At 35.9% G+C, this 13,159-nt stretch overlaps 1 protein-coding gene across 1 annotated transcript in view; it reads left to right on the top strand.

Moving 5' to 3' along the window:
• LOC150105707 (putative monocarboxylate transporter 5) overlaps window positions 1-10,491 on the top strand; it is a 122,003-nt gene extending 111,512 nt beyond the window's left edge. The window contains exon 4 of the mRNA XM_090394535.1: window positions 10,328-10,491. Within this exon, the coding sequence (XP_090250661.1) occupies window positions 10,328-10,491 (164 nt within the window). The remainder of the gene's footprint in view (window positions 1-10,327) is intronic.
• The last annotated feature ends 2,668 nt before the right edge of the window (window positions 10,492-13,159 follow it).

The following is a 13,159-nucleotide window of genomic DNA, read 5'->3' as shown; positions in this document are numbered from 1 at the left end:
TGTTGGCAAAATGCAAACAAGTTATTTACGTGGTAGTCTGAAAAGTTCTCGGCCTAACAATGAAAAAACGAATTTATAATTTCAAAATTATTTTTATCTTACAACATAATTTCCCTTAAGACTAATACATTTTCCAGCGATGCTCCAGCACCATTATCTGGTCCCTGTAGTGGTTCTCAGTAAGATCTGCAAAATACCCCTCTACAGCTGCAATCACCTCTTGATTCGAAGAAAAACGCTGAGCAGCGAGGAAGAGTTTTAGTTTTGGGAAGAGATAGAAGTCAGACGGAGCCAAATCTGGGGAATAGGGTGGATGTTCCAACAATTCATAGTGCAGATCCCTTAATTTTCCCATTGCCAAAACACCTTTGTGGGCAGGTGCATTGTCCTGATGAAAGATTTTTTTTTCTTTCTTTCTGCAAACCGGAATAATATTCCCGGTTATTGTTTTACCCGTTTCAAGATAATTAATAAATCCCAAAACATCAATGCCATGACTTTGCCTTCTTTGGCGCTGCACAGCCGGCTTCTGTTCACTGTTTTGACTGCTGTTTTTGAATTCTGATGTATACTAGTGAATGCAAGTCTCATCCATAGTAATAAATCGACGCACAAAATCAGTTTTATTCTTGTTAAAACACTCCAAGCACTGTTCAGAGATTTTCATGCGAGTGCGTTTTTTGATCTGTACGGCACCCATCTTGCGCAAAGCTTTTTCATTTGCAATTCTTCATGCAAAATGTATCCAACACGTTCTTTTGAAATGGCTCTAGTCTCAGCAATTTCAGGCACTTTGACTCGCCAGTCATCCAATACCATATCGTGCACTTGATCAATGATTTCGGGTGTTGTTACACTCTACGTCCGTAAAGTGTAACAACATAAGGCTGATACAGCCACGTTTAAACTCGGCAACCCAATTCTTAATTGTCGGAAACGAAGGAGAAGAGTGCTCATAAACTTTTATGAACTTCGAATGAATTTCTTTTGGCGTTAAACTTCTTTTACAAAGAATTTTATAACGACACGATACTCATTTTTATCCATTTCAAGGGATACAGACAACACTTTGGCTTCCTACAGCTGTATAAAAAAAAAATACTTCATAGAATGACTTGCAATTTCACATGGATGCTTATGACCGATGCACCAACCTTGAAAAAAAAAACCCTTGCCGGTGGTATTACCATTTATGGTCCAGGCCGAGAACGTTGAAAACCACCCAAGTATATAAGCTATCCTTTCTGAAAGTTTGATCCCTGAATGCAAAAGCTAGTTTGCCTTCTTGGGTTAGAAATATGAAATGTTAGCTTTTCTTCTGTACTTAAAGACTTTGAAGGCGTTTTCTTTAGAATAATGGATGTATTATATTTCTAATTTAAAGAGTACGCTAGTTATGCCGAAACCACAGCTTAATTTGCTTATTATATAAAATTTTCTTATATGAGAATATAAGCAGAAGATGTGGTTGCGGTGGATACTCTAGTCTACCGGAAAGTTTTCATGCATAGTATATATCTCGTTCAATGAACCGAGATTGTAAATGTAAACAAATGCAATCTGGTCAGATCATAGAAAACGTTCAACGGCCTTTGGCTGTCATCCAGGCTACCGATGTGGAAACCCGAGTTTCTGGGAGGTAAAGTCCCATTTACTTCCACATGTGATCGGCGAAATGACCTTCAATTAAAAAATCCCATAAAAAGATTTCTCTCGTCGTGATGGGAATCGAACTCCGATCTTTTCCAATGGAAGGTAGAGCAATATTTTGTTGTTTTTTCAACTACGCTATGGAGGAGCTTAAAATGATTTCACGTTTGCAATGTTTATACGAGTCTCGATTCAAGGAGATATGTTTTAAAAAAAAAAATCAGCAATGTTCATGCCAATGTAAGCTTCGCAAACCTACAGAATGTACTTTGGAAAGTGGTGACGCTATACAACTATGTCTCATCTTCACATTCCGAGAAATGAAAACATATCTGTTAGTAATAACAGGAAGTGTATAGGCTTCTTTATACTACATCAAAGAGCTGTTACGTCTCTTTAGCTTTAAGGTTTTCTTTAATGTAAAAATTTCCAAGCTCCTAAAGCTAATATAAGGCAGAGTGAGAATGCCTTCCTTCTCAAAATTAAGGATATTTTTAATTGTACCCATTTTAGTATATGATTGGCTTAAAATTAAACGTTTTTCATCGCATACAAATCAAGTATGTAAAAATATCATCTTCCTCAGCTATATTCCAGTGTGGTACTGATTTTTTCATTGCATCACTGGCTGCTTTTGATTAGACACACACATACCCACACACACATAGGCATGAGTAACATTTACAAGATTTTAACATGTTAAAAATAACATTTATTTAATCTTATTCAGATCGAAATTCGATCTTGTACGAAGATAGCAGAATTTTTTCCTCCCACAAAACAGGCCTGAGGATGTATACACTCTTTTGAGACATAATACAAGTGCTTTGGCCTAATCTAAATAGCCAGAAAAAACCAACCATCTATACAGCAGAAATATGCCACACACCGCTGTAAGATATTGGCTTTGTTGGCACTTTTATTTATCCTCATTAATTTTTGTTCATTCTGACCAAATACGAGGTCTTTCCTCGTATCCAACACACACACACACACACCCTACTCGCTTTTCTGAGAATTGCTGTCTAAATGTTTTAAGAAGATAATTGACATTTCAAACTAGTTTTCTTCAATTGTTTTATTCTTCTTTCAATAAATTAATATATGTAGGGCACAGTATATACAGTTAGTCAAGCAGTTAGCCAAGAGCGAACTTGCGGTTGTAATAATGATTTACTGTTTAAAAATGGTTTAACAGTTATAAGTGATTTTTAAAAAAAAGTGCGACAGAGAAAGAAATTTAATAAATATAATGCAATTTCGCAAAGACGGGGTTAAATTAATATTCTATTGAATTAGACAATTGCATTTAAAAAATTTGCATACAACAATAGGTCTAAAAGGTGTAAATAGAATAATTTTTCTTACCGATAGGATTTCAGGTTTATTTTTTTAAAAAAAAAACTTTTAACTGACTAAATAAAATATAAATAAACAAATTCGTTCTTATCATAGAATCTTTACGAAGAGTGGCACTGATGGCGCGAAGATCATATTTCCATTTCTGTTTCACAAATACAATCTGCTTTAAATTCCAGAATTAATCTCTTCTAAGTGGAAATTCCACAGAGAAAAATATTTAATTCATTCTCTTTTTATTATCGATATGAAATATGTAATAATTCCATTTGATTTCGTTTTCACCAAATCAGCTACTGCAGGCGACAGCAACGTTTCTCCTATTAAGAATTATCAAATGAATTATCATCGGAGAACTTGATAATTTTTAGCGTTAAAGGAAATCAAATTTTGATAATGTGGTGATTACACTGTATTTATAACCACAGTGGTAGCTTACAATGCAATAATGTTAACAAAATAAACATGGAAGTTGGGAGTGTTTTAATGCTATAGTTTGTTGTAATAAATGTATGGAATATCCAGTACATGCGGGAGTTGTGCTCCCAATGTCTTAACACAAAGATAAATGATCGCACTACTGCCACTACCATTTTCCCCGTGATTTCTGCTTCTCTTTTCTGATTATTGTTTCCATTGTCCACAAACTTGCTTCTTAATCCATTAACTTGCTCTAACTGAATAACTGAAATTAAGATCTTCATTTTTCTTGTTTTTAATAAATATTTAATAAATTAAAAAAAAAATCAGCATTTCACAAGTAGCTCAAGGAGGAACCTTTATTTTCGCACTAAACCTACACTACAAATCGCAACTGTAAATATATATATATATATATAGAAAGTTATTTAACTTGGGTATATTATGTATTCAAGATACCAAGTAATTTTATATAAACTTGATAAAGAGCCAATGTGAGATTTAATATCCTCTTAATTTAAATAATTTGGTTTTTAATCCTATTTCTCAAGTAAACAAACAGACAAGTAAGTCAAGTTTGCGCCTGCACGTAGTGCAAGTCTGAGGCAACTCGTGGTAGTGCCAGTCCGAGGCAATATATTATTATTATTATTATTATTATTATTTCGGGCGACTCCAGGAGTCCTTAGACTCATCGAGGGAGGCCCTAAACATCATGTCCACACAACTATGCGATTACATTCTCACAGTATCTATCATAACTTGCCTTGAACTCGTTCACCGTCATAGCACCCACAACAGACTCTGGCAGCTTATTCCACTCATTTACCACTCTAAAAGTAAAGAACCTAGCTCTAACACCCCTGCTAACCACACTCTTGCCCAGCTTCCATAGGTGTCCCTTAGTTCTCCCACCACCAGTCCTGATCTCAAAAATATCCTCTGAATTAATCCTATAGAATCTCTTTAGCAATTTGAATGTCTAAATCATATCTCCCCTTTTCCGCCTATCAACTAGTTTCTGCAACCCACAAATCTTCAACCTGTTCTCATATGGTTCATTCCATAGACCTATTATCATCTTAGTAATTCGCCTCTGGATCCTCTCCACCTCCTCCCCATCAAGAAGGAACCGAGGTTACCAAATTTGGGCACAGCAGTCGAGATGAGGTCTTATCAAGGCTCGGTACAGAGGTACAGTAACTTGCTTGTCTCTACTCGTCAAAGTATTTTTCAACAACCAAGTGAGTTGATGAGCTGATTTAGCTACTTTTGCAATGTGCCCCCTAAACTTCATCTCCCTATCCACCAACACTCCCAAGTCCCTGGCCTCATCAATCTCTTGGAGTACAGTTCCACCAATGTGGTATACTGCTGCTAATCTTTTCACCCTAAAATGCATAACCTTACATTTTGTCACATTAAATTGACATCCATTCTCCTTAGCCGAGAATTCCAATCTATCTAAGTTATCCTGCAAGACTTTGACATCTTCTGCATTCACTATTGCCCTACCCAACTTTGCATCATCAGCGAACAAATGAATTGTTCCACTTAGATCCTTCCCTATATCGTTAATGAACAGATTAAACAGCAGTGGTCTAAGAACAGAACCCTGCGGCATACCACTAGTCACAGGCCGTCTTTTGGACTCTACTCCTGAATAAACTACTCTTTGATATCCCTCCATCAACCAACCACCTATCCATCTCACCAACCCTATATCCATTCCCATATGTTGTAGTTTACGGATTAGTATTCCATGTGGTATCCTGTCAAACGATTTTGCCAGGTCCAGCAGTATCACTGTAAACCCATTTCCCTCATCCAGTTCAGCCGTCACCTTGTTATAAAACTTGAGCAAGTTACTGAAGCATGATCTACCCTTCACAAAGCCATGCTGTCCCCTGTACAGTATCTCATTTTCATCAATCCATTCCTGTATTTTTCCCTTGACTACTTTCTCCAAGACCTTGACAACGACTCCTGATATGCTGATCGGTCGGTAATTTGCAACCATAGTCTTGGATCCTCCTTTATGCAGTGAAACTATTTTCCCCTCTTTCCACACCTTCGGAACTAAACCAGACCTGAGACTCAGATTAAACAACATGGTCAAGGGCACTGATAATTCCTTAGCCGCTTCACGCAAGACCCGTGCCGGTATACCATCCAATCCCACAGATGTGTTCACATTAAGGTTCTGTAATAGACTAGTCACCTCCACTTCATTCATCACTATTCCCGTATAAACTAATGGTTCCTTCATTTTTTCAATGTCACCACCTGGATGATATGCTTTTGCAAAGTGCGCGCTCAGTAACTCCACTATATTATATATATAAACTTGGTTTTAAATTACTCAAATAAAGATCCAATGTGGGATTTAATATCCCCTTAATTTAAATAATTTGGTTTATAATCCTATTTCCCAAGTAAGCAAACAGTCAAGTAAGTCAAGTTTGCGCCTGCACGTAGTGCAAGTCTGAGGCAACTCATGGTAGTGCCAGTCCGAGGCAACTCCTTTACCACGTGCAGTCGCAAACTTGACTTACTTGTCTGTTTGCTTAATAGGATTAAAAACCAAGTTTATATAAAATTACTTGGTATCTTGAATACATAATATACCCAAGTTAAAAAACTTTCTACACACACACACACATAATAAGGCACAAAGGCTATCGAGCATAACTTTTATCTCTCTTACATTGAGGCAGTATCTCCCATGATAAAGCCAAAGATAAGTCTTGTACAGATAATCCTAGCCAAATCACTCCCACTATATCAAATACATGGTTCACTGCATGCTTTCCAATGTATTCTTTCAAAAAGACATCACAAGACTTCTTTCTGAAAACGTTGTGCTACAGAATTAGAATCATCCCAAATCTTTATAGTCTTGTGTTCGTGAAATATATTCCTTACAGCATGAAAGAAAATCTTTATTCAGGTTATCTCAAAAAAGGAAGATACAATTTAGTCATCGAACTGTCGTCTTACTGGCTTTGCCTCACTTCCCTCGAAAAGAATAGAGAAGGCCAACTTCTTCATCGCCTGGAGCTAATTAGTGATTACGCATCAGCTAATTAGTGATTACGAGTATCGATTCTGGCGCTGTAGGTATTTCTATGTCATTTGATGATGTCTTTGACAGAGACTTACTTATCAAGCTACCATCATATGATTTGCTTCCAGTGTTTTGCTATTGGGAACGCTTTCCCGAGTACCTCAGAACTGTGGATCCTCCATCACTGGCGGAAAAATCCCAAGCTTCAAGATCTTCCAAAAACAAATTCCCTTAAAACTGCTCTCGTTACCGCTCACCATTGGAGGAGCACAACCTATTGAGCTGATTGCTACTAAAATACAGTCCTGTCCTATTTTTTATATGAAAGATCAAACTGTACTTTGCCCCCTTACTTTTGATAACACTGAACTGTTTTGTCATGATCAAATTTCTGTTCTTAGTCTGATTTATCATCTAGCATTGCCAGGCATCATCATATTCACAACCTCTAAAATATCATACATCGTTTCTCCTTCCACTCACGTCACAACTTCTCACATGTAAACCTTTTAACACTATATAGATTCAAATGTACACAATCTGAAAATTTCTCAGGTTGTGAAAAGTTCTCACATTTTGAACAGTGCATCAAGCCTTCCTAGTCCACTTAGATTACCCTCTCTTTCTCTCTAACACACACACACACACACACACACACACACACACACACACACACACACACACACACACACACACACACACACACACACACACACACACACACACACACACACACACACACACACACACACACAGGAATGCATTCAATACTTAATGGCTTTTGTACAATAAAAAAAAATTCTACCATCCATTCCTGATTATCCACATATTCCCGATCAGAAGACAGGCAAGTGGAAGGCAATCCATTTAAGCCATTTAAGAGAGAAGCCAATAGCACAAAATACTGTATACAGTTACTTGTTGCTTTGCACATCCCCAGTCTATATAGATGATGTGAAAGACATTCATGGACAAATTAGCACAAATTACAGAGACAGAGACAGATAAGGAGAAAAGATCACATGGAAGGAAGGAAATAAAATTTATTAACGTATTAAGAAATGCTGAGACTGCATGACTGTGGCAATTGTCTGCCGCACATTCCTCCTTGGTGCAAATTGAAATAATTAACAGTCTTGTGCTAAATATTCTGTGATTGGCTAAAGCTGGAAACCCTGCTACTAGTCGTCAAAAGTTAATTAGGGCTTAGTGAAATAAATGAATAAAAGGTGTTAGCCGATTTGAGCGGACATTATAAACCTGCTAACGCCTTTTGTTCCCTAGAGCAGCGCTTCCCAAACTGTAGGCCGCGGCCCCTTTGGGGGCCGTAAGTTTTGTTGAGGGGAACCCCGTGTAATAATGAAAACAAATTTAAAATGTTTTAAGACTAAGTAGATTTTTTTTTATCTTAAAAGAAGCGTATTTAATTTTATTATTTATTTTTTGTTATTTTTTATATTTTAATGGAAAAAATCACACATTGGTGTTGGTTCAGAAATTTTGCTTCGTGCGCATTTGGACGCTTAATGAATATTAGTAAATATATGCTTATTCATATAAGTTTCATTTCAAAGATATTCATAAAAAGTACAAAAAAAGCTTACCAACGCAAAATCTTGAATATAAATTGTATTGAATAAAAATACAATAAATATTATGATAATATATGTCTGTATTATGATTTTTTTCGATGAGGGGTGTGTGAAATATTTTAATTTTTCCAAAGTGGGCTTTTACATCCATAAGTTTGGGAAGCACTGCCCTAGAGGGTGTAGTAGGCAAGGTCATTTAGCTATAACTAACTTTTGGAAACTAGTGGGAGAGGGTAAGCAACTGTACCTTTAGCCAATCACAGATAACTGGCCCAAGGCTATCAGTAATTTTTTATTGACATCCGGGGAAGAGAGTACGACAGATAACTGAGGCCATTTCATGGTCCTTAACATTATGTATTGTCTGAAATAGTTTGCGTTCTGCAGTCGATTTTCTTGAATTGCGGGATGAAAAATCCTACTTTCCCATTCCAGAGATCGACTAACTCGTAATCGGTCGAAGAAAGGCCTAGAAAAATGTTCATCTGGTCTAGGGACCAGAATTACTATATTAAAATAATACTTTATACTACAGGTTTGTATGGTATATTTTTAAATTTTATTCAGTTATTTTAATATGTATTTCAAAAGGTGATAATTTATGTCAGTAATTCATGATGTATAATTAGGCTGACCATAATTTCTTGAGACAAAAACAGGACATTGGGATTGCAAAAACGGGACGGGTGGTTATGTAATATTCTGTATTATTATTATTATTATTTTAACGGTGTCTCCATGAAAAGTAAGACGATTAAAAAACGTTTTACTTTGTTCCATATGTATGGTGATAAAACGTTGGTAATTATTGCTTCTGATTTGGTACATGCTGAAGAAAATTTTGGTTCATAACTTTTATTGATCAATGTCGACAAGCAGTCATTTGCACGAAAACTTTGGCTGTGACCCATAGTATGATATGCAACAAGAGCTTCACTTGCTCAATTTTATCACTTTCGCTGTCACCATAAAGTCTCACCATAAACGAGCTAATGTTTTAACTAGAGCCAGAGTATTTTCCAGCATCCTTATTTTTCTGGCTATGTAGATATCGCTTCTACTTTCATGAGCAACGGAAAAATGGACATTACAATGCCGTTTTTGTTCCATCACTACACAGCTTGTCCAGTTTAATAAATTTGAATTCTTTCTGGAGATCGTCATTAAAACTGCAGTTTCGCCTCTTTGATATTGCAAGGATAGACTTAAAGCTTTAAAAAATGAAACTTAAAACTGTAAAAATTATGAAATTTAGACCACCTGCATTGAATAACGAAGCCACCGGTTAGCATACAGACAAAATAAAAACTAACGATACAGCAGAACATACCCGGCGTCTGAGACGCAAGTGTTGCCAAAAGGTATTTATTTTCTCTGAATAAATCACAGCAGATATCGATATTTACAATGAGACTCCATGGTCAAAGGCGCACCCAGGGAGGGGGAGAAGGGCCCTTCCCCCCCCCCCCCAAAAAAAAAAAAAAAAAGAAAAAGGAAAAAACACTAGAAAATTTTCCCAAAATCTTTTCCTAATTAAAATGATTTATTTTTATTTATATTGTGTCATGTTTTCTATTTCTATACTACTTATGAATTAGCCGTCACATAAGGTGGGAATACCCTATAGCCTCGGGAATCACGGCACATTGTTGAACGCGAGGCGAACTAAGTATTATTGCTCCGTCAGACCGAGCGCTACTTCATTTACCCGAGCCGGGCCAAAGGAGATCATGGGTATCATGTATTGGCGATCACTGCAGATCTCAGTCATAGCTCGTATGCAATGCGTAGTGTGTATTCTCAACTCGTATACTTAACTTCCCCCCACCCAAGATTAAATCTTAAGTGCTCGGCCCCCTCCAAGGTTAAATCCTGAGTGCGCCACTGTCCATGGTTATACAAATTACTGGTATTCATGATATTGATATACGATTATAGGTTATGAATAATAATTTATGATCGACCAATATCAAAATATATTTATAGGTTTTATTAAAAACGGGACAAAATTGACATTTTTATTAAAACGACGGGACGGCCGGGAAATATGAAAAAAGTACTGTCCCGTTCGAAACGGTACGTATGGTCAGCCTATGTATAATAGATTATATATATATATGCACACACACATCACTACGATGATTTCCTCAACAAGATCTTTGTATGATTTTTATTAAAAATTCTCTTGCAGTCTTAATTATTTGTCGACATTAAAGCTTTCTATCCCTTTTACTTTCAGGGTATATCTTAGAAGCAACTGGAAGTTATGGTATTTGTCAAACAATTTTGGGTATTGGACAATTTCTGGGGGCAGCAGTTTGGGTTTTCGAACCGTTAGCGAGACGGAGGGAGAAAAGAAAACTGCAGAGGAAGTTCATGTTAAACAACGCAGCTGCTGTTTGATGGTATCCACAGTTATACAAATAATGCAGCGCCATCTGGAAGAAAAGAGACGATACTAATATTGGAATTAATAAGTTATTATCGCTTTAATAATGAGTTTTTATCCAACAAATAGAGGTGATTTGGTAATTTGCGTTGCAATTTTACAGGTAGTAATGGTTCGTGAATGAATTCGTTGATAAAAAAAAAATGCGAATAAATTTGTTGAATTATAATTGTGTTTATCTAAAGAATGAACAAATACTTGAGTTCTAAATAATATTTGTAAATCATCATATCTGAATAATAAGGATTCATTCAGGTATCTGAAAGAATAGTGTATTATTCTGAATGGAGTATTACAATGTTAACTTAGTTTAAGCATTCAGTTTTTTTTTAATTTCATTTTTTTAATATGCTGGTCCTTGGGATATGGACAATTAGCAGTGTTCCTCTTATTATAATTGTGATGACATAGTTGCAATTTGGAGGACACCTAAGCGCTATGTTTAAGTAAGATCTGGTGTTACGTCACTCGTTTCATATGAGCAGTCTTTGGTGTTATTAATTTATTGATATGGAATAATAATGACACTTTTGAAGGTACATTTTACTTATCCGCTCACCCCTGATTCATATTAATATATAGTTTATTACTTACATTAATTGATTATATGACAATATTAGAGGAGTTTAAAAATTCCAAAACGAAACGCGTTATTTTCATAAGTTATAATTTTTTTACTGATATTAAGTCTGAATGGAAATAAACACAAACCATGTAGGATAATAAGAAATGAAACCTACGTGCTCTGAAATCACAGAATTCAGTTAACATGGGCATTATGAATCATGTTATTATATGGGCATATGTATGGGACCTGAAGAATCATTGTAGGATGCTCCCAGTAACCATTATTCACACCATACCCTGCTATTTTTTTTTTACCCTTAACTCGTTCACTGAGAAGGTGCTTTATGGCCACCTTCCAGCAACCTATTCCACCCATTCATTGCTCTCAAAGTTATTGTACACAACATCCAGGAGTGAACCATTTGTTCTTTCCAATCTTATCCTGTTGAAAAATTTCCATTGTATTAATCTTAATAAACCCCCTTCTCTGACCCACGACTGGTCCGTGGAGTATTCCACAGACCATTCGGCGTATAGTTTTTTGCCAGTGGATCGCCTCCCACTTCCTTATACAGTGATCCAGGTGACCAAGTCTGAATATACTATAGATGATGTGATGATATCAAGGCCTTAAAAGAGGAATAATAGCTACTTTATCCTTACTTGTCAGTGTTTTTCAACATCTGAGTGTTCCTTTTGCAATATGTCTTTTATACTTCAACTCTCTGACCACCATCACTTTCCCATCCCTGCAAAAAAACATTTAGTCTAAAGCACGTTACCTTAAATTTTACTACATTAAATTAAATTGTCAGCCATTATCCTCCACACACAATGTGTCAGTTTGTTTTGTTCTGCAGAATTAGCTGTTCTCCCCATTTTATCATCAGAACAATCTGGATATTTTACCACAAATCATTCTTAATATTATTGATGGAAAAATTAAACAGTTGGTGTTCACATACATGGCCTTGTGGGACATCACTTGTCACCTGCCTTCTTGTTTGTTCTGCCTCATCATAGACTATTTGTTGATCTCTATCTGTCCACCTTATCCATTCCTGTTCATACTGTTTACTCCACTTTGCATAATAGATTTATCCCTCCATTTTTTTTCTCTCTTTTTTGATCCCACAGTGTAGAATATCAGCCAGAATGCATGGAGTTGATAGATATAACACATTGGCCTCAGTCTTAGCTACTTTAGCTGTAATTTGAAACAACTTAACCCAGAGATTCATCCTTCTCAGTGCTGTGATTTTGCCATAGAGATTATATTTATATCCACTCATTTCTGAATTCTAGCCAACCATTACTATAACCATCATTCCAGAGATACTGGTTGGTGCATGTACATTTGCCATATGTACCTTTGATAGCACTCAAACTTAAATAGCCTGGTTGAGGGCAGTGCCTATTTTCTTGAATGTACTCAATGCATGGGTTGATATTCCATCCAGTCTCATGGTTGTATGCATATCAAGATTTTGTAATATCTTTAGCTTGTCTATTTCAACTACCTCTACCCACATTTCTTCCAGTCACTTCTGTCACTGTATTATCTTCTTCCCAAATGATAAATCCTTGCAAAGTGCTCAATCAATAATTCAACTATTTCTTCTGCTTCTCTCACCATCTTACCATTCAATCTTGATTGAATCCCATACCTCCATGTTGTAATCTTATATTTTCATTTCCTTTCATTAAAAGTTATTCTTCCATAATCATTTTTCCTTATATCATGTAACAAAAGAACTCTTATGTTTAATTACTTCCTCTCATCTCATATTGATTGAATACTCAATGAGTATTTGTTGTTGTATACCTGAAAGTGAAAATATGACTTTAAAAAAATTCTTTGCTTTGATTACCTTTAAAAATTTGCTTTCTGATTGAAGAAGAAAAAAAATAAAGTAACCTCCATATCTTAATTTTTGAATGCGATGGGAATCTAAGCCACTGCATTTTTTAATAGAGCCATGTTGTTGTTTTACTTGATTAGTCTAATGCACTCTGTATAATGCAAGTAAGTTAAGAAAGAGAGAGAGAAACCTT

This window comes from Typopeltis vanoorti, chromosome 6 (assembly GCF_054136105.1).
Source record: "Typopeltis vanoorti isolate ZY-2024b chromosome 6, IOZ_Tvanoo_1.0, whole genome shotgun sequence".
In the NCBI taxonomy this organism is placed as follows: Eukaryota; Metazoa; Arthropoda; class Arachnida; order Uropygi; family Thelyphonidae; genus Typopeltis; species Typopeltis vanoorti.
The sequence above is the reverse complement of the archived record's forward strand: the minus strand, read 5'-3'. Positions and strand labels throughout refer to the sequence as shown.